The sequence below is a fragment of the Pleuronectes platessa genome, chromosome 5 (genome assembly GCF_947347685.1).
Source record: "Pleuronectes platessa chromosome 5, fPlePla1.1, whole genome shotgun sequence".
Taxonomy (NCBI): domain Eukaryota; kingdom Metazoa; phylum Chordata; class Actinopteri; order Pleuronectiformes; family Pleuronectidae; genus Pleuronectes; species Pleuronectes platessa.
The window spans coordinates 23,892,619-23,913,067 of NC_070630.1; the positions used below are offsets into that span (position 1 = coordinate 23,892,619).

General features: G+C 41.6%; 1 protein-coding gene across 1 annotated transcript; it reads right to left on the reverse strand.

The window, feature by feature from the left end:
- Window positions 1–3,029: 3,029 nt before the first annotated feature.
- On the reverse strand, window positions 3,030–4,156 carry lpar5b (lysophosphatidic acid receptor 5b). The gene has a single exon (XM_053422987.1). It carries the CDS (start codon window positions 4,033–4,035, stop codon window positions 3,139–3,141), a length of 897 nt encoding a protein of 298 aa, XP_053278962.1. The 5' UTR covers window positions 4,036–4,156; the 3' UTR covers window positions 3,030–3,138.
- Between the last annotated feature and the right edge of the window lie 16,293 nt (window positions 4,157–20,449).

A 20,449-nucleotide genomic window follows, 5' to 3' on the forward strand; every position in this document is an offset into this window, starting at 1 on the left:
TAAACCTAGTGCTTGTTGTTGTCCTGTCTGTTGGATTCTGACAAGTTGTCTTCGTGCTGTGACTCTACTCCCACAGGTTTTAAGATTATATAATAATGATGTTACGTCGGCTCAATCATCCAGCTCGCACACTGTCTAGAAAAAGGTTAAATCCAAATTACATCCTGGGGTTTTGATTGAAAATGTTTCACGATTCATTTGTTTTGCCTCTCGGATTATCAGCAAATCATTGTCATTTCATTACCAATCACAGCAGTGCAGTGATTGGTAATGAAACCTCTATGGATGTCGATTTAAGATAAATTCACACAGCCCCCTTGTGTCACACTGTGGGCGGCTTCCTGCACAAGTCTGTCTGATCGAATGATTCCGGTTCTCTCAAGACCTCAGAAAATGTAGGTTTGTTTCCCCCCCCCCTTCGGCTCTGTTTCTGGCTCTTTGTGCTGCTCCACTCTCCACAGTCACCAAAGCTGCTGCCGTCTTTGAATAGCAGGCTTCCTCTGGTCGGAGGCAGACTTGGCTACAGCACAACAGGCTTGTTTGTGGGTTTTGGCAGAAATGCTGCAAGACCTGAATGTGTCTGTTTAGGGGATTTTTTTGTAGAATTCTTATCTTTGTGTGTATGTATGTGTGTGTGTGTATGTGTGTGTGTGTGTGTAAAAAAGGAAATAGAGAAAGACGGGCACATATACAAGCAAAGACTGTGCATTTCCTCACTTAACCTCTGGAGTACAGGGTCATCTGACTGTGACCGGCCTTTGCAGACCCATTCATGCCACAGTCAGACCCTCCCGTCTCACCACATCTGCCATATCAGTCCCTTTACAGATGGAGAGCTCTTACAGACTCTAAAAGGTAAATCTGACACACACAAATCAAATTTGAATAAATACAAACACGGATGAGAAGCACTGTTTTGTTGGAAACCTCAAACATCTCCCAGTGAGCATGAATCGAGCCAATTTCTACCGCACAAAAAAACAATCCCTTCCTTGCTGAAAAGAAGCTCACATGTACAGGCTGCCCGCGGTTAAGGCAACATCGCAGCTAAAATTAATTTGACTTCACGGCCTCGGCAGTGTGCAGACTAGACTGAACAAACAGCAACTGCAGCACTGTGGTGTGTTATGGCTAAAAATCCACACAAGAGGTGAGGTTGACAACTGTTTGGTTTTTTTCACCTCTCAGTATTCAACCTCCCCATGTAGAGGGTCCAGGTAAAGGTCACATAAAACATATATGGAGCCGCCTGAGGGATGGAACCACCTCCACGCAGGTCTCCAATTTACGAAAGGTCACGATGAAGCAAGATGGGGCCACCTGCTGCACTAACGATGACCTGACATTATTCAGAAGACTCAGTATTAAATGTATACAAATAACTATTTCTCATAATGTCACGCTCACTATTGGGAAGTGACATGCGGTTGAAAGAGAAAAACTCAGACCACAGTTTGATAGCTTTGGTGTGAATCATCTCTTTCTCCATTTGTCATCGCACAGGATGAACAGAGAACACGTGGTTCCTGTCGTTTGGTTTTGTTCCATCTGTGGCCGAGCTAAGAAAGTTAATAAGATGCATGTGAGGGTGTGGTTGAGAGAAGGTTATGGTCTGTTATTTTTCCATGTACACATGATCAAGTAGCGATGTGGAACAATCCCCCCATAGTCTTCTTCCAGACCTTACATCTGGATTGTTTAAAGTCCAGATCCTTTTTTTTGGATCACTTTGCTACAGGCATATACAGATGCCCCTCGGTTTGGCAAAGCTTAGAGGACTGGAGTGCTGCTGGCACACGCAGAGAGACACTGAACAACAGCACAACAGCCTCAGCTGCATCAAAGGATTTAGGACTAAAGACCAACACAGGACGGTGCCAAGTGACGTTAAAAGCAACCAAAGGAAGAGCTGATAAGGATGACGCAGGATGACGCAGGATAACGTCTGACCATGAGCCTCTTAAGATATACTGGATGATAAATCTCAACAACCCAGTGCCACAAAAGTCCGTAATCATAAACTAAATTCCATCAACTTTGTTTCGGTTTGAACATTCTTCAGGGCTACTTTTCTATATTGTTTGGCAAAATGTTATCTTGCATTTTTGAGAGAAATGGTTTTCCTCCTGGACACCATGTGTTGAGGTTGACTTCATACAATGTCTTGGAGAATGTGTCACTGAACACCAATGTCCATAGATTATCATAGCGCCCAGGAGTGTTCCATACACAAACTGTGCGTTGCATCGTTTTTCATGAATGGCCACTGCACCTTCTGTTACTGGTAAAATTAGTCCAGTGCCTGCAAATCAACTTGTGCAAAAGGTCTGATTGTTTGGTCTGTGTTGATCCAGCTCGCAGATAAATTGCATTTTTTTTTTTTAACTTGACATTGGAAAATAGTTCTCGGGTCCTAAGCATTAGCAACGCATCTACAGAGGTTGAAATCAATGGGATCAGCCGTTATTGAGAAAATCTGAATGTAGCCAGTTAGCCAAGATCAGATATCACGCAATTCTGCTTGTAGTACACATCTGAATAATTTAGTTAAGTCAGGTTTAACTTATTCAATCTTATCTCATTTAAAAAAAAAGTTTTTTGACCGGTAGCACTGTGTATTCAGATTTGACTGAGTTTGACCTTTAGACCTTGTGGTTTGAGGACATTTAGAGTAAGGGCATTTTGGAGGCTCCTCACTTTCAGAAACACTTTCAAATGGCTGTTTAAGTTTTAATGGGTTAGGTCAGAATTAAGTTTAGATTTGTTTTACATTAATGCATTTGGTGGTTGTAAAGGTTAAAGTCAGGGTAATGGGCATGGAAATTTGGTGAAGATCTATTTCACACCTATATCACCCACAGAAAGTTTCTCAACAGCAGTGTCCCAGATCTAGAAAAAAGAAAGTAAAAAAGAGAACCTGTGGATGGATCAACAATGTAAATCTAGTGGATTTTAGTTTTGTATTGTAAAACTTAAGTTCAAAGGAACCCTTTTACAAAAGATAGAAATCTGATTTAGAAGACACAAATTTTAATCTATAAAATATATTATCCCAGGCATTGATTTTCACATCGCACATCCACACACAAACAAATCATGTATATTCTGTGAGGTGTTTCCACCTGTCACTGTCTATTGTCATTGAAAACGATTCTCTTGCCGAGGGATTTCCACGTCCTCTTCTTTCTTCCAGAAGCCATCGAAGGAGAAGTAATACAACAGTGGGTCCAGACAGCAGTTGCAACTAGCAAGACATGTCAGTGGTGTAAGATAAACGCTTGTTTGAAAGAAAACTGCCAGTGAGAAAGGCAAAATAAATACGCTGAATATCATCAAGTTCATGATATAAATCACCATGACATTCAACTTATTTTTGACCCTGGAAGATTCCTTCAGATGTCTGCGTAGGGTCCAAGACACCATAGCAGTGCAGACGAGGTTGACTGCCAGCATGGTAAACACTAATGCTACTTGAACATATAAGGTGTGATAAGGACCACTTGCTGGAATGGCCAGACTCTGCTCATATTCAAAACAGTATGAACCATTTAATTTGCCTAAAGATTTATAAAATGCCACACTCTCCGGTACGTTCAGCCCAACCACAAACAGCCAAAGGAGCACAACAGCTCTCCATGCGTTGGTCGAGGTTCGTAGAAAGCGTGACCTCACAGGATAAACCACAGCCAGCAGTCGGTCCACGCTGATGAAAGTGATGAGGATGGAGCTGGAGCGGATGTTGTTGAAAAAGAGCATTTTGGTACAGACGCATCCAAAATTGCCCAGCGGCCAGGTGCCCGAGGCATAAAAGTAGACCCTCATGGGCAAGGAGATGACGAGCAGCAGGTCTGAGACTGCCAAGTTGACCATGAAGACAATGTTTGGGGATGTGAGTCTGTGGCGGCAGAGCAGAATCCAGAGTGACAGAGCATTGAGAGGCAGACCCAGTGCCGCAACAGATCCAAAAATTAGAGCGAAGGCCGGGTACGTCTTATTAAATTCTGTTCCATTTCCTGGCGAAGTATTGCTCGACATCTTTTGCTTCTGTGAGAGAGTCCAGGCGAGAGAATGAAACTGCGATATCCACCCCTGCTTGTGAACCACACAGAGCGATCACTGCAAAGGTTGTGTCTACGCATTGAAGTGGAGTGGAACACCGAACACAGGAAACAGCTCTGATAAGAGGCAGGAGGAGGTTTCACGTGGCGTTCAGTTGTGGTGGGGGTTTGAAGTCACGGAAAGTCGCTTTAGAAAAGTTTTTTTTTTTTCACAGCCACAACTAAATAATTTGCACATCTCTTTTAATCCACAAGTGATTCCATTTCGGATAGTTTCATACATTTATTCATATATTTACAGTGAAATGTTAATGAAGAGTGTGTGCAGGAGGCAAAAGGCATGGTCTGTATTCTGACTCTGTTCAAGTGGTTCCATTTCTCTAATTGTGGTTTAAAGTACCAATGTCTCTTGACACACCATCTGTATTGCATTGGCAGATATGTCCTGTTGAAATTCCCTCTGAACTATCAATCATGATAATTAAGCACTGTAGATGTACAATAATCACACAGTGTGCAGAGAGAAAAAATGACTATGATTATGTTGCCACTGAGTATGTGTCACATGCATTGGGTGTATGAAGTGTTGCATGACTGATGCATTTGCGTGTGTTGGACACACCTGTTGAACACTATGAGTATTAGACACTTAATTGCCCCAATCAGCAACTACATCAGCATTTTGTGGTATTACAGTTTTAATTAAACTTTTAACTATATATATGTTTGTATGTGTGTGTTTTGGGGGGCAAAGTACAGAAGAAAATAAAGAAAACAAACAAGTTTTCATAGACCTTTGGCCACAAACGGGGACAGAGTGATTTAAGAGGAAGCTGTTAGAGAGCAGAAAGCATTTCCTGTGGGTTTAACAGTTATCAAGATCTGCATGTGTACAACTGAGTGTGAACGCAACATTAAGAAAGTGTGAGACAGGATCTACACAGATGCTTCCACATAAACACAGACATCAGAATACTTATTTTTAAGCAGATATAACATTTGCCATGCTCCCTTTGTTAGTTCAGAGTCTTAGCGGGCTGGCTGTTCGTGTCAAGTAGTATTGAAAAGTAGACAAAGAAGTACAATACAAACATATTTAAAAGAGCAGTTTCTTTGGGGGAGGTGTATGTGTGAAAAACATCCGACACACAGAAGACAAAGAGGGTTTGTGGCGATAAGAGCCAACGCCATTGTCGATGTGCAGTAAATAATTTCACGAGATCTCCGCAATGGAATTAATACTGTATGTCCTACCTCTGTCTGTTGCACTTGAGTTTGAGGAGAGAATCCCCCCACCCCCAGAAAACAGTCCCAATTTTTCTGAGATCCTCCACAAAAGATGTCTGAAAACAGCTTTACAGAGGATGCCACAACTTATCGCACTTTTCGCTACATTTACTGAGTTGTGCACTGTATGTGATTCAAGTTCAGATGTTTCTTATATATGAAATACTCTGTCCCTTCGTACTTTATCTCAGGTTGACCATTTTGCATGTAACTATGGAAGAAGCACAGGCCTCGTCATTAAGTTATGTGTGTGGCGATTTTATTTGATATAAAATCAGGAGTCCAGCTATGCAGCGCAGCAGCCTGGAAACGTGACTCTTAGTTTACATTTCTTAATGGGCCACGTGACTATTTTGAACTTGTTCCGTTGTGTAATGAAAGGTCGGCCAAAATACTGTTTACTGTATACAGTACGACTTGCTAAAAATATGACACAATGATTTTATGTAAGAATATATATTGTGAACCCTTTTCTCACCAATAATCAACCCTCCATTAAACATCCAAATTTAAATGTACTAATATGAATGTGTCTGTGGCACATGAAGAAAAATACACACATTTTTCATTATAAAGGGTAATTTTTTACCTGTGAACTTGGCATCAGAAACAATAGAGCATTAGGATTTCATCACACACCTGTAGCTAGTGTGAGAAACAGAATACTGCAGCGACCACCATTGAATAATTTGTACCGCCACGGTTTCATAGTTATGTGAATTCTTTTTTTACATTTCTCTTGACATAAAATATCTCAAACTTTTTGCTGCACTGCCGTTTTGTCTCCCTCACAAACACACAGTTGGACAGGACACCGTCAGCACCTGTGTCTGTGGCCCAGTGAACTGTTAAAACATTCATAAAGTCTTCACCTTCCTCTGCAGGAAGGCAGAACTCAGCATGACATTACAAAAAAATTCATAAAATTGTATTTACTCCATTCACAATCCTAAGCTATAAATATTTACAAAGAAATCACTTGAACTACTGAACCATGACGGCTGCTATTCATTGAAAAGTACTGCAGGTGTCAAGGGTTATCACACGAGTTTGCTGCATGCTGGACTTTCAAACTAGTGTGATGCCACAACAATCGCTCTCACACATGTTAAACTGGGATTAAAACTGAACACGGAGAGAGAAACTTTCCCGCTTCAGCTGGTGAATGTAAAAACAGCCTTGTTGTGCCAAACTTGGCACAAACATCCTTGTGCACAACAAAAGTCAAACACAAAGGTCAAACATCCGAGTACTCTCAAGTATTGTGCGCAAAACTTTATCACTACAGTTATTACAATTCTTCCAGCAGAGAACATGACCATCTATGTGAAAGAATAGAAGTAATTCCAATCTTGTTGTTATACAGACAGTTTTTTTTTATACATAACATCTAATTCTGGTTATGTTGTACTTATTTTGAGTCATTTGGCATTTCCTTGTGTTGCTCTACTTCTCTTTGTAGTCACTTTGTTGAGTTCCCTGTGGTATTTTATTCCTTTTTCTTTGACTTTTATGGTCTCTGTTTCCCATTCCCGTTGCATTGTTTTGTGTCAATGTGTTTTCATCGTCGTCTTCCCTTCAACTGTCTCTCTACTGCTGCGCTCAGCTCTGTGTGTGTGTGTGTGTGTGTGTGTGTGTGTGTGTGTGTGTGTGTGTGTGTGTGTGTGTGTGTGTGTGTGTGTGTGTGTGTGTGTGTGTGTGTGTGTGTGTGTGTGTGTGTGAGTGCATATGTGTGTGTGTGAGTGGGTAACTGTTTCTCCTTGTAGTATGTTTCTTTCAGTGACATTTTGCCTCCCCCTTTACTGTGTATGGCCCTGGCTCTGTACCAGATAGTGCCTCCATCATTTAATGGTGTTAATGATAGTGGTGCTTGTCGGCAGATTTAGTCTCTTTTAAACACAGCTTCTTCAGAGAAAGAGATGCAGTCTTTATCTCCCTCTGTTTGCAGTGTGAATGCTAAGCTCAGCTTAACATCAGCTGGCTTCATTGTCATGTTTGCTATAAAGACACATGAGTGACATCCATCTCCTCATCTAACTCCCAGAAAGTGTCTTAATTTTATACATTTCTAAAGCTATCCTGAAGTAACAAAGTATGAGTCGTGTGTAACGTGATAAAGTGAGGTGGAATAAACTTTTTTTCTATCTCAGGTAATATACGTGGATAAAAGTGCGTCAACAAGAGATGGTCTGGTTATATTTTGATATGTGGATTTCACTGCATCCCAATATTATAATAATTCTGATTGAATACACTATGTTACCGATATATTGAGAAAATTAACAACTATCAAATTGCTTCTTCACATGGATGTGTTTGTTAGCTTTTTGATTAAAACCTTTGTAAAAATGCACTCAGAGATTGCTGGGGGGAATAGTGATGAACAATCACACTAGAGAAGCAAGCATCCGAACTCCATTCCTTTCACCTTTTGGGCCAAACTTCAATTTACCACTTTGGAACTTTTTCCTTCAACCTCTCTCAACCATTAACTTTAGAAAGACTGAGATCAAAATTGCTGCTGTAATCACAGCAATTATGTGATCTTAGCCAGTCTCCCATACTGAAATAAAGATGTGGATTCTTTCAGGAGCGTAAAGCCGGCTGGCTCATCAATGCATACAGGGCACAAAACAGCCTAAATTGATTTCTCTGGTAAAAGCAAGGACGCCACTCTATGGGCCTTCATATTAAAGAAACTTGAGTGCTTCTCAAGACAGATAATCTTTGTCATTAGCGCTGCAAGTAAAAACACAGCGTTAAAATGCTTGGCCTGCTGCGGGTGTTGACAGCTAGATGGAAGGAAAGAGTGGGGAACAAATGTGGGAGAAAGGCAGGCTGGTCTCTTTTTCTGTGTTCGCAAACAACGAGTCAAGTTTTTTTCAAATTGAGCTTTCTCGAGTCTCCTTTTTAAGTTCTGCTCTTTTCCTCAACGTTGCGAGACTGAGCATTTTTTATGGCATTTTTGGAAAAGGCTCAAGAAATGATGCCGGGATCTTGCTGTAAAAGCAATCAGGCATAATTTAAAGACTGTTATTTAGGAATGTGTGGAATTTGGCTGGATTGGATTTAAAGGGACTATTTGGCCTTGGAGGAGTGTGCTTTCTACTGAGTGACACTTTAGTTATCTCCACCATTGTGGTTATGTTTTCGTCTGCATTTCTCTGTGCGTCGGTAAGATATCAGATCACAGAGCTGGTTGCAAAAAAAAAGTCACTTCCTTTAATGTTGTGAAATATGGAGCATTGCAACACTGCCATCGATTGTTTGAAAGAAAAATTCATGGATCTTGATCAAAACAAATCAGTCAGGGGATGGATATGTATTAATATGTGTAATTTGGTGCGGATCCAAATAAAAATCCAGATCTAGTGAATTCAAATGTGCTTTCATAAGGGGACTGTTGAGTGTCATTATATTAAATTCTGTTTTCACTGCCTGTTTGTTTCTGAGTGTTCATATACCAGGGAACAATAAGGTTCACAATAAAGATTACAAGACTGATCTGACAGATGCAGGGCATGTGAGTGTTAAACACAGAAAATAGAGTGCAGAACATTAGACCAAATATGCAAAACTTTATAAAGACTACACATACCAGACAAAAGTGCAGAGGAAATATCGTTCACAGTTGTGGTAGGTCCGATGTGTGATTTGCTGAAGATAATTATCGAAGTGTGGGAGGGTAGATAGCTGCAGGAAACTCCGAGCATCAGATATTGTTTTGAAACTGCCTTCTATTTACTGGACTCACACAAATTCAATTCCTACGTATTACCAACCATAATTGATGTTCTTTTAATCTGCTTTGTTGAAGAGTTTTTTTGTTTCTTTTTTTCACAATTTACTCTACATCAACACTGTTTTCATTATTATTATTATTATAATCTGAAGACATTAATTGTGACACTTTTAATTGTGCGTGAGGTTTTTAGTCTGTGTACGACTGAAGGCTCTGACATGTTTAGTCTGCTCATGAATTGTTGTTCATTTTGATAACAAAAAGTGATCCTTGATAGTGGATTTTCGATCATCTCTGATTCAGACTGTATATCATGTGTTCATATAGCTTGTTTTGAGTAACTGATTGGCTGGATCGATATCGTGATTGGTTGCTTGATTCATGATCTTTGGCTTTGAGTGGTTATTCAGCTCGTTAATAATGATTATGAGTGAAGTTTAGATCTGCACTCATGTCTTTTGGTACCAAGTATAAGCGATGCAAATACCCTAAAGCCGATTGTTTTTGTAAGGATTGTCAGGCCTGGCTCTGTCAAACCCTAATCTCTATAAACATATTCTCCCTGTGAATACGCAGCATCTGAGGCAAGGTTTCACGTTCGAGCAGGCTTTCCATGTGGAGAACAAAAGAGGTGGAACACACTGACTCAAATGCATCGACTATTAGCTTTTTAATCTATCTGCATTCATATACAGACCTTACAAACCTATACAAAGTATGGTCGTTTGTGCTCTGTGGGGAAAAGCTTGTGTGGACTCATTTGACTTTAAAAAGTATACAGCCAATGTCTTCTACATTGGAAGCCTCAAAATATTGACCATTGACCCAAGAAGCTAATTGATTGGTCTATCGGTATAATCACAACCCTTGTCTGCCTGTATGATTTCTTGACCTTGAGTGTGTACTGCTGGCTGGGTGCAACTACCACTACTTGGTCCCACCACTCAGTCCTCCTGACACCCCAATGTGATCAATAGAACTAGAACTCAACGTCGCCTTAAGTCATGGTATTGTCTTTTGGCCAAACCTTTTTCAGTTTAGAGCCTCGTTTATGATGACCCATGTTTTTTGTGTGACTTCCCGCTCCACCACTAACCCTGCCTGTCCTCCTCTTGGTTCAGGATCACTTGTTTACCTGCTGAGCTCAGTCAAGCTCAGCCACCTCACTCAGAAATACTGTTCCCCCAGACTCCATCATTCACATTCATTCTGACCCGCTCTCCTGGATTCCCCACACACACTTTGCCCCTCTGCCCTGGATTCTGGATTCCCCCTTTTCCCCTCTGTGACCAACTTTCCCTAAATTTGGGTTTGGTAGCTTTAGATCTATCATTAGTCAAGTTCAATATTCCCTTTTATATACACTGTTTGTTGTAATAAACAGTATTATTTACTTCTTCATGGGTCTGTCTTATGTTCTATATGCTCAGAGAATTTATTGATTTTCCACTCATTGTATTGACTTTCTAGCGCACGGCTTTACTTTACTGTCAACCAACCATTAATGTGTTTACAATCACAGCAGGAACCTGGTTTCAGAATAAAGCTCAGATAAATAGACTAAAGGGTTGCACTTTCTGACAAGCAGCTGGTAAGGAAAGAGAAGCATCTAGCACCTAACGGGACGAGTAAATATTATTCATAAGTTTGTCAAGTGGCCTTTAACAAAACATCAGATAAAAACTAATGTGGCTCTGCGCCTGACGTATGTTGATCTAAAGTGCATTTGTCGCACAAAAATGATCAATTTAGTTGGTGATGTTCAGCTTATGTTCCGAAAAATGGTTAGTGTAGCTTGATGGTGAATACTGCTGATCGCCATCCTTACAGTGAGGCATGATGTTGGCAGTATAATGGGATTGGGGAGACGTTTAGCGGCGGGGACCAGGAGACTGGGGGAAAGATGACTGCAGTCACATACAAACCTGATCCTTTCGGTACGACAATGACCTGAAGCATATGACCACAACAAGATGAAGCTTCAGAGCAAGTCTCTGACGGTATAGGATTCAGTCATATCCATCCTTTTCTTTTTGTTTTAATTTTACCAACTTATATGTGTAAGTATTTGACGTTGCATCACTAAATTTTGTGACTGACTGTTCACGAGCCAAAGATGCAATGTTTATGTCTGTAAAAATACCCTGACTTGATAAAACTACTGCTACTGCGCGGTAACCTTTATTTGGACTCTTTGGTTGTACAGGAATTTGAGCTAATAAGTCACGATGCTGTGTCAACATTTACTCACCATACAAAATATTGGAAAGTTTGTATTGCAGCCCTTAATACCCATAAAAATGACAGAAAGTGACTCAGTTCTATGGACTAACTTAAAGGCATGATGCTACCAACAAGAAAACCAGTGAAATTGAAATGGTTGAAGTGAATAAGGTCAGGGAATGTTAATTCACTGTCCTCCTTACATGGTATGTATGGGAACAAAGAAGACTGGTGTTACAAGGGGAGGGTCTGAAAATAGATTTTTGTCTCTGTAGCTGGTGTGGATAAATTCCTATTCTGCTGCACCAGAAAAAAAGTGAAGGGACGACCACTGCTGTGCTCACTTCATTAAAATTTCCATTTGGGCAACGGCAGGAGTCACAAAGAGTCGTGCTCTCATGGCCCACAGAGCAAATGTGCATGTGTGGGTTCATGCTCCCATGAAAATGACTGAACAATGACCCCAAGAGCAATGGATGTGTTATTGTGTGGGAATGAAGTGGGATAGAACGTGTTGGACGAGCACGGACCATTACAAATATGGACAAATTAATCGTTTTTTTTCCTGCGCCGCTGCAGTCAGTTAAACACCGCAGCTGCAAACACAGCAGGTCGATGTATCTGCTTTCTGTCTGTCACTCTCTCCCTCTCCTGGCTGTTGAAGACAGCATTGTGGAAGAGCCGTGGATTTAAAAAGATTATATGCTTTAGGCCATTTCTCTGCCATTACCAGCTGGGCCAAAGCAATTAACCCGCTTCATATGTTTCATCTGTGGCCAGAAAAACAAAACAAGTTAATCTGTCCTAAGCTGCGGGGACCTGACTTTATTAGTCCCACGCACAGAGAGGAAGTTGGAAACTCAAACTAAAATGTTGCTTTATTGCCTTTGCTTTTCCAATTAGTGGCTGTCATCTTAAATCTTAACAAGCTCTGAAAGTACAAGCTGATTACCTATGCAAATGAGTGGAAAGCTATAATAAAGCTGTCAACAGAAATAAACAGGTTTAACAGAAGAAAGCCTGGCAGGCTTGAGAATTGCCTGCCGGGCCGAGCAAAGTGTGACAACACTCTTGAGAGTTTAAAGTTGGAACAGAACAAGGTGACCAGTATTTTATAATACAAACCTGTGGGCAGAACCATGGCCACAGCTGGTATCTGTGCTGGAATGTAACCTGGTTTCTTCCTGTGAACAGAGTGGGCTTGATGCCCAGCTCCCTCTTTGATTTTTTCTGTTGTTTAAGGTTACTCAAAATATCTCTATTACTAAAGAAATAAAAAACAACAAAAAATTGTTGCAAAAAATACAATAAATCCTTCACTTAGCAGCTTTTATCTGGACTGGGACCAGTTACAGATTAAAACTGGAATGTTAAACTGGCATGCTATTATATAATTATAGCTACGTCTCAATTAAGGGCCGCATTCTCCTGAGGCGGCATCTCAAGACCAATTCTATCACCATGGTTCAGTTCAGCCTTCATGGGCTGCGTAGAAAATGGATGTGGGATATGGGATGTACAACACGTGGGACACTTGTAGGCACCTCTCACAGTAGCAAAAATGCCTAGAAATGTCCCGACCAATCAGAATGACATCAGAAATGTCCCACTCTTGGTGTTAGGGAAGTACAATATGTGGGACACTTCTAGGCACTTTACATTACAGCAAAATGCCTAGAAATGTCCCGACCAATCAGAATGAGCCAGACACTTCTAGGCACTTATCATTGAGGCAAAATGCATAGAGATGTCCCATTCTTGTGGTTAGGGATCTGCAATACTTGGGACACTTGTAGGAACTTATCATAATAGCAAAATGCCTTGAATTGTCCCAACACTTGTGGTTAGGGAAGTACAATACGTGGGACACTTGTAGGCCCTTAACATTATAGAAAATTGCCAGGAAATATCCCGACCTATCAGAATGAGTCGGACATTTCTAGGAACTTATCATTGAGGTTAAATGCCTAGAAATGTCCCACTCTTGGTGTTAGGGAAGTACAATACGTGGGACACTTCTAGGCACTTTACATTACAGCAAAGTGCCTAGAAATGTCCCACACTAGTAGTTGCGATAGTGCAATACTTGGGACACTTCAAGGCGCTTATCATTGAGGTTAAATGCCTAGAAATGTCCCACTCTTGGTGTTAGGGAAGTACAATACGTGGGACACTTGTAGGCCCTTAACATTATAGAAAATTGCCAGGAAATATCCCGACCTATCAGAATGAGTCGGACATTTCTAGGCACTTATCATTGAGGTTAAATGCCTAGAAATGTCCCACTCTTGGTGTTAGGGAAGTACAATACGTTTGACACTTCTAGGCACTTTACATTACAGCAAAGTGCCTAGAAATGTCCCACACTAGTAGTTGCGGTAGTGCAATACTTGGGACACTTCAAGGCGCTTATCATTGAGGTTAAATGCCTAGAAATGTCCCACTCTTGGTGTTAGGGAAGTACAATACGTGGGACACTTGTAGTTACTTAACATTATAGAAAAATGCCTAGAAATGTCCCACACTTGTGGCTCTTGAAGTGCAATACTTGGGACATTTCTAGGCACTTTACATTATAGGAAAATGCCTAGAAATGTCTTGACCAATCAGAATGAGCCGGACACTTCTAGGCACTTAACATGATAGAAAAATGCCTAGTTTTGGAAGTGTTGAGGGTCAGGGAGAGAGTATAAAAATTGGTACTGGCTACAGCTAAGTCAAGTCAAAGAAATTTGTTTGTACAGGTTATTAGCTCTGAACGGTTTCTTAACACTTAGAATAATACATAATTAGACAAACTGTATCTAAAGATGGATGACACATAGTCGGTTCCTCCTATATGTTTACGAGCGTTGCTATTTTGAGCCAATTTGGGGCCATAGTCTGCATACATTTGTGATCGGGGGTATGGAGTATTTGAGGTCCTGCTGCTGCATGCGCTCGACATATATCACCTATACTTCAGCAAGCCACAAGGGAGCGATCAATACGCTTTGGCTTCACTTTTGGGGAGCTTCCATGTCATTTATCTTTAGATATAGTCAATGGTATAACATGCTCTCATTAATATGGCTAATTTAACAATATATAAAAGCAAAATAGGTGGAACAAGGAAAACACTTTTGTCAGTTTTGACACTGTCAAGTGTGACAAGTAGTGTAAACTAGATTTGGATCAAATCAGGACAAAAAGTATCATCAGAAAATATTCAGATGATCATTGCTTATCTTGAAACTGTTAAAAAGTTGACATGAGGTGATGTTTGTATCTTTCCTCACCCAAGCTGAGGGGACACAGCAAGATGCTGAACTTCTTTTGAAAAGCAGGCCGACAGCTTGCGAAGCAGCTGCATCCCCAATTTGATGTTTTCGTGGGTGAATATAACACACTATAAAGTAATTTGTGCTGCTTTCACATTATAAGCTCAGTAAAAGTGTTTCGTGTTTTTTTCACCACAATGAAAGGCTGAGGAGGTGGGCCTCCCACTCTCTAATAACAAAATGAAACGATTTACTGTCGCGTAAACTTCCCTCAGTCCATCTGAGCCTATCATGGCCTCTCAGAGGATGACATGTTGTGAGAACACAAGGGAGAAAAATCACTTCATATTCAAAAATCTAATAACCTCCTCCAGCCTGCCAGGGTGCAAATCCTTTTACTGTGGTCGGAAAATTGAACTTATTTGATTAACATGTTTGCTTTCATCAGGAATTTCATTTCTTTTAAGCATGTTTGTGTGTGTGTGTGTGTGTGTGTGTGCGTGTGTGTTTGTATGTGTGCTTGCGCGCATGTTTGTGTGTGTGTGTGTTAATGTGCATTCTGAGAAATACTGCCTCAGTAGATTTGCTGTCAGTGGGTGGCTCATAGTTTCGTATTTGCACAGTACATCCACACCCTTAAGGGGAAGTGTTACGCTAGAAATCATATGTAGCTTATATCCATGCCTCGAAGATATTTATAAATATGCATCCATGCAGCCAAAGAGTAGAGACACAAGAAGAATGAGAAAGGAAGTCTTTACTCACATGGACTGTTTCTATAATTCCCATTACTGCAGGTTGGGCTTCACAGGGAAGCTATAATTGCATACGATACCACTTGTGCTAATTGGGCACGTATCACAACTTAATTGGTTAACTTGAGAAGAACGGAAATGCCTGTTTATAAATGGGGATAAGCAATAATCCCTACCTATATCCACCCACACAATTTGTTTCATACAATTCCCAAAGACCACCGATAAGCACTGTACTGGGATATAAACGCTCTTCGACAGGGAAAGGGGGGGGGTTCAACACGCTCAGTATGCCATGATGTGGAACAGCATGGTGCAAAAACAATGCACGCTTAGCTGCATGGTTAGGAGCGTGATGAGTTCGATTCAAGGAAGCCAAAGGAGGAGGATGTGGGGGAGGCACCGAACAGCAGAGGAGAACTGGGGGCTGAGGCGGTGTGTTCTCTGGTGTGAAAATGACACAGGTGATGGAGAATAAGTGCAAACAGAGAGGTGGCTGCTTAGTAGAGCAGAGGAAAAGAAGACAGAGAGAGGTGAAAGAAATTGCGATGCATGTGATAACTGTTATGGAAGTTTCCTGGAAGCTGGTGAAACCAGAGAAACAAGAGCAATTGTCACCTCCAAGTCTGAAGATGTCTCCCACAGCATCCCAGTATATCTCCCTCTACTTGTGTCACCCATTCCAACAGCACATCCATGAAAGGCGTGAATTTCTGTCACTCTCTCTATGTTACATGTAGGTGTTCGCATCCTATTGGACAGTTAAGCCTGAAGTATGAATAACCAAATCACATTGTGGCCTTGCATCTTGCCACTTGTGAAATATGCAAAAGAGTTAAAGTCGGTGAGAGTTGAAGTTGGTGTCTCTCTGTCTGGTGCATTGGAGTAAATTATGAAAGTCGCTAAGCGTAGAACCTACAATGTACTGTTTGTTGGTCCTTTATCTATAACCTGACCTGGTCACTGTCTAGAGAGAGAAGGGAATTTAGACAGGCACCATTCTCCTGTACATATATGATGTGTAATATACACTTTATGCATATATAGTATACAGTAATGTGTGAGGACGGTCAAAAAATCTTCAACAATAACAAACAAAAGAAGGCGAGAGAAAGTAAAACAAACTAAGGGAGAGGAGGAAAGAGGGTTTAATTAGTCTTCCTGGTGTGCTTTGTGTTCCCCAACTCTCTGGTGTGTCCCATGTGTTCAGAAAAGAGCTTCAGAGAGTCGGACAGCTTGTGTGTGTTCAGATTCCCTGTTGTGTGTCTATTGAGAATAAATATAGTTCATTCCAGGAGGCGATATGTTAAATATGGCGACGCCTGCGAGCTAGTTCTGGCAGGCAACTCGAGCTGCGCTGCGCCAATCACGTGACATACATCATGTGATATACCTCAATCTCCACAACCATCTATAATACACACCCACCTTATCAGGTGGTCTATTTAACCAGAGAGACATTTCCCATCAACCCCTCTTGCTCGCACTGCTGCTGCAGTATGGCTACCTGTTGCTACAGTGTCTCAGCCGTTGACCAAGTGACCGTTGTTCCTCCGTGGGTCGTTGTCTCTCTCAATCCGAGTAATTCCTCCTCTGAAGAAGTTCGCTTTATTTCCGAAATTTCGGCTCGGTCCTTCAAGATTCACTACGTGTGAATCGGACGTCAAGCGTCTGCGCCACGACTCCCGCGGGCCTCTCAGCGCGCACCACATCCTGGAGGAGCTGCGCACCCGAAGCGTTTAATTCATCGGGTCTGAGCCACGAGTTAGTTTCAACTACTTCTTGACTGAAGGCGGCTCCGCGAGGCCGAACAAACGCTGGTGGCAGCGTCACTGACGGCAGCTTCGCTGACGGATTCTTCCCGGGACATCTCTGCTCTACCAACTTCTCCCTCACCGCGGGATGTTGTCCCTCGGAGGCAGAGGAAGCGCGCCTGGATCCGCTGGGGCTTTCATCCTGTCTCCTCTGCTGAATGAAGTCTGCACTGAACGTTATGAATGAAACAATTCAGGCTGGAATCACACGCCATTTTCCCTGCACATGATGTAAACAAAATTACGGGACCGGCTCGTGTTATAGTACTTCCTGGTACGTCACTCCAGCAGGATTATGGGAGTTGTAGTCCAATCTCCAGCCATGGGTCTGAAGCTTCTGTCTCCTGACAACAGTACCTTTCCCAAAGGAATCAAATGCTAGCAGGTAATATGTTTTGTTATTCCGGAAACTTTCAATTATATAATATAATATATATGTGGGTGGAGTGGTCTTCCTCCAACCAAGGGTTGGGGTTCAATCTTGTGCAGGGTGCTGGGCCCTCAGGTGGGCCCTCATAGATGTTGAATGCAATAATTGTAAATAACTTGTATATATGACTTTCTTATGACTTCTGGCATGCGATGATTTCGCAACGGACGTGCCATGTGCTATATTTATCGCATTGCACATGCCCGAGTTTCAGGGATAGGAAGGGAGCGAGATGGCTCACTCCTCAGCTACTTCCATCAGCACCTCAGGTAAAACAAAGTTTATTACAGCTGCGCGAATAACACGCGCATGAGGTAACTAACGAATGATCGAATATTAAATTCGCGGGCAACTATTTTGTCTTCGGATTGAGGAAGTGCACCAGAAAATTCTGGACATCCTTCATTGGATGTGAGAGAGTGGTGGTTTACTGTTGTGTCAAGACACCACAACACTTCTGTGCGCAGCGTTGTCGTAAGGCCTGCATGATTATGGCCAAAATCATAATTACGATTATTTAGATCAATATTAATATCACGATTATTCATACATTTTAGGAACAATATATTTTTATAGCATTTTCATGTTTAAAGGCACAAGAACACTGCTTCACTTCCATGTTGTGCTACATTCCAGCTAATGTACACATCTTTCATTAGGTCCTGGGCAATCGACTCTCCTGTCGGTTCTTATGGGAAAAAAATGACGTCTGTAAGCATCGACTCTTCATTGCAAATTACAATCAATGCAGTGAATTGTCAGGGACATGTACGGCTCCATTGTTGTGCTTGATCATTGCTCACAGTATTTATTGGACACATGTCTTTGGCCAAATGAAATGCGATCGCATCAGTTATTCCAGTGTGTCTTCGGGAAGGGGATGGATACGCTGTCGCACCATGCATGGTCGTTTATGGTTTTCTCTGTTGAAGTTGGACATGGACGGAGATTCAGGGAGGTAATGTTAGTTTTGGCCTTGATGCACTTGTTGTACTATGGTTTGTGGGTCGTTTTTTCAGGTGGTTAAACAAGGTAGTTGTATTGCTATGCGGCGCAAACACAACTCTAAACGCACTCTGGCATGATTTGTTCTTGGTTATCATCACTTGCCCTAAATTCCAAAACTACCATACAACGGTTGATGATCCTTTTCGAAGGACTAGCTCCTCGCCTTCTGCTCCTGATAATTGATTTACCTTTCACACGACACCGTGATTGGCTACTCTCTGTCTCTACTCTCTAAGAAATACCGGAACTGGCTGCAGACAAAACGTTGTTCTGGCTACCGCTGCAGGGTGCGTGCATGACAACTCCCATTTTGTTCTCCCTCTGGTGGTTAGCGAATGTTAGTCGAGAAAGCGCTTGATTTGATATGTAGCAAAGCACGCATTTTAAATGTCAATATCGCTGACGATCATGCAATTCGATTAATTGTGCAGCCCTAGTTGTTGTGGCTCCCTTTGTCACTCTGAGGTCTGTAAATAGATAGATAGATAGATAGATAGATAGATTACTTTATTCATCCCCGAAGGGAAATTAAGTCGTCATAGCAGCCGGTACATTTGATTACAATAAAATACAATACAATAGAATAAAATATTGAGGTAGAAAGAATAAAAACAGAAACACAAGATAAATAGGTAGATAAGGTGCAGTGGCAGATGATGGTAATAGTACTGATGATATGATGGTAATGTTATTGTTAGATAGTATATAAAAAATTGTATAGTATATATAATATATATTTATATATGATAGTAATTATACCAATATAATAGCAGTATATAGTAATAATAGCAGTAACAGTATATATAATAATAGTCAAATATAATAATAATAATAACATGTACACATGTATAAATATGTGTATATAGACTTATATATACAAAGAATATACAAAGAGTATGATATAATATATAGTACGGATATAAGTATTTGGCGATGCAATAGATAATATAATGTACTATGAGTGTAAGAATATGTAGACAGAGTGTGCAAAAGACAATATTATTGTATAAAATGATGAATTGAGACAGGTATATTTAGTTTAGTTCAGTGATGGTGGCTCTGACAGAAGTAGATGCGTTGTATAGTCTTATTGCAGTTGGGAGGAACGACTTCCTGTATCGTTCCTTAGAGCAGCGGGGTTGAATGAGTCTTTGGCTGAAGCTGCTCCTTAGCTTGTCCAGTGTTTTGTGGAGGGGTGAGACGGATTGTCCATGATTGCCAGCATTTCAGGTGGTTTGCTGGACTTAGAGTGTTAAATTCTGGGGTATAGGTTGCCATGTGCCAAGTTCACAATATATTCTCCTACAGCCAGGGCAGTTGGGGGGAACCTCACCAGGCAGTATATAGTCTCCCGCGACAATGTGCCTACAGCGAATGACCACACCACGGGGGTGCATGGTGCGCATCACAGTTTCACAGGTAGCATATTCTCCTGCAGGCATGCGCCATGGAGAATGGCCCCACCGCGGCGTTGAATGGCGCACATAATCAGTTTCACAAGGTAGCATATTCTCCTGCAGGCATGCGCCTATGGCGATTAGCTACACCGCAGTGGCATGGCACACATAACAGGCTCACTAGGTAGCATATTCTCCAGCAGGCATGCGCCTATGGAGAATAGCCACACCGCAGTGGCGTGGAACACATAACAGGCTCACTAGGTAGCATATTCTCCAGCAGGCATGCGCCTATGGAGAATAGCCACACCGCAGTGGCGTGGAACACATAACAGGCTCACTAGGTAGCATATTCTCCAGCAGGCATGCGCCTATGGAGAATAGCCACACCGCAGTGGCGTGGAACACATAACAGGCTCACTAGGTAGCATATTCTCCAGCAGGCATGCGCCTATGGAGAATAGCCACACCGCAG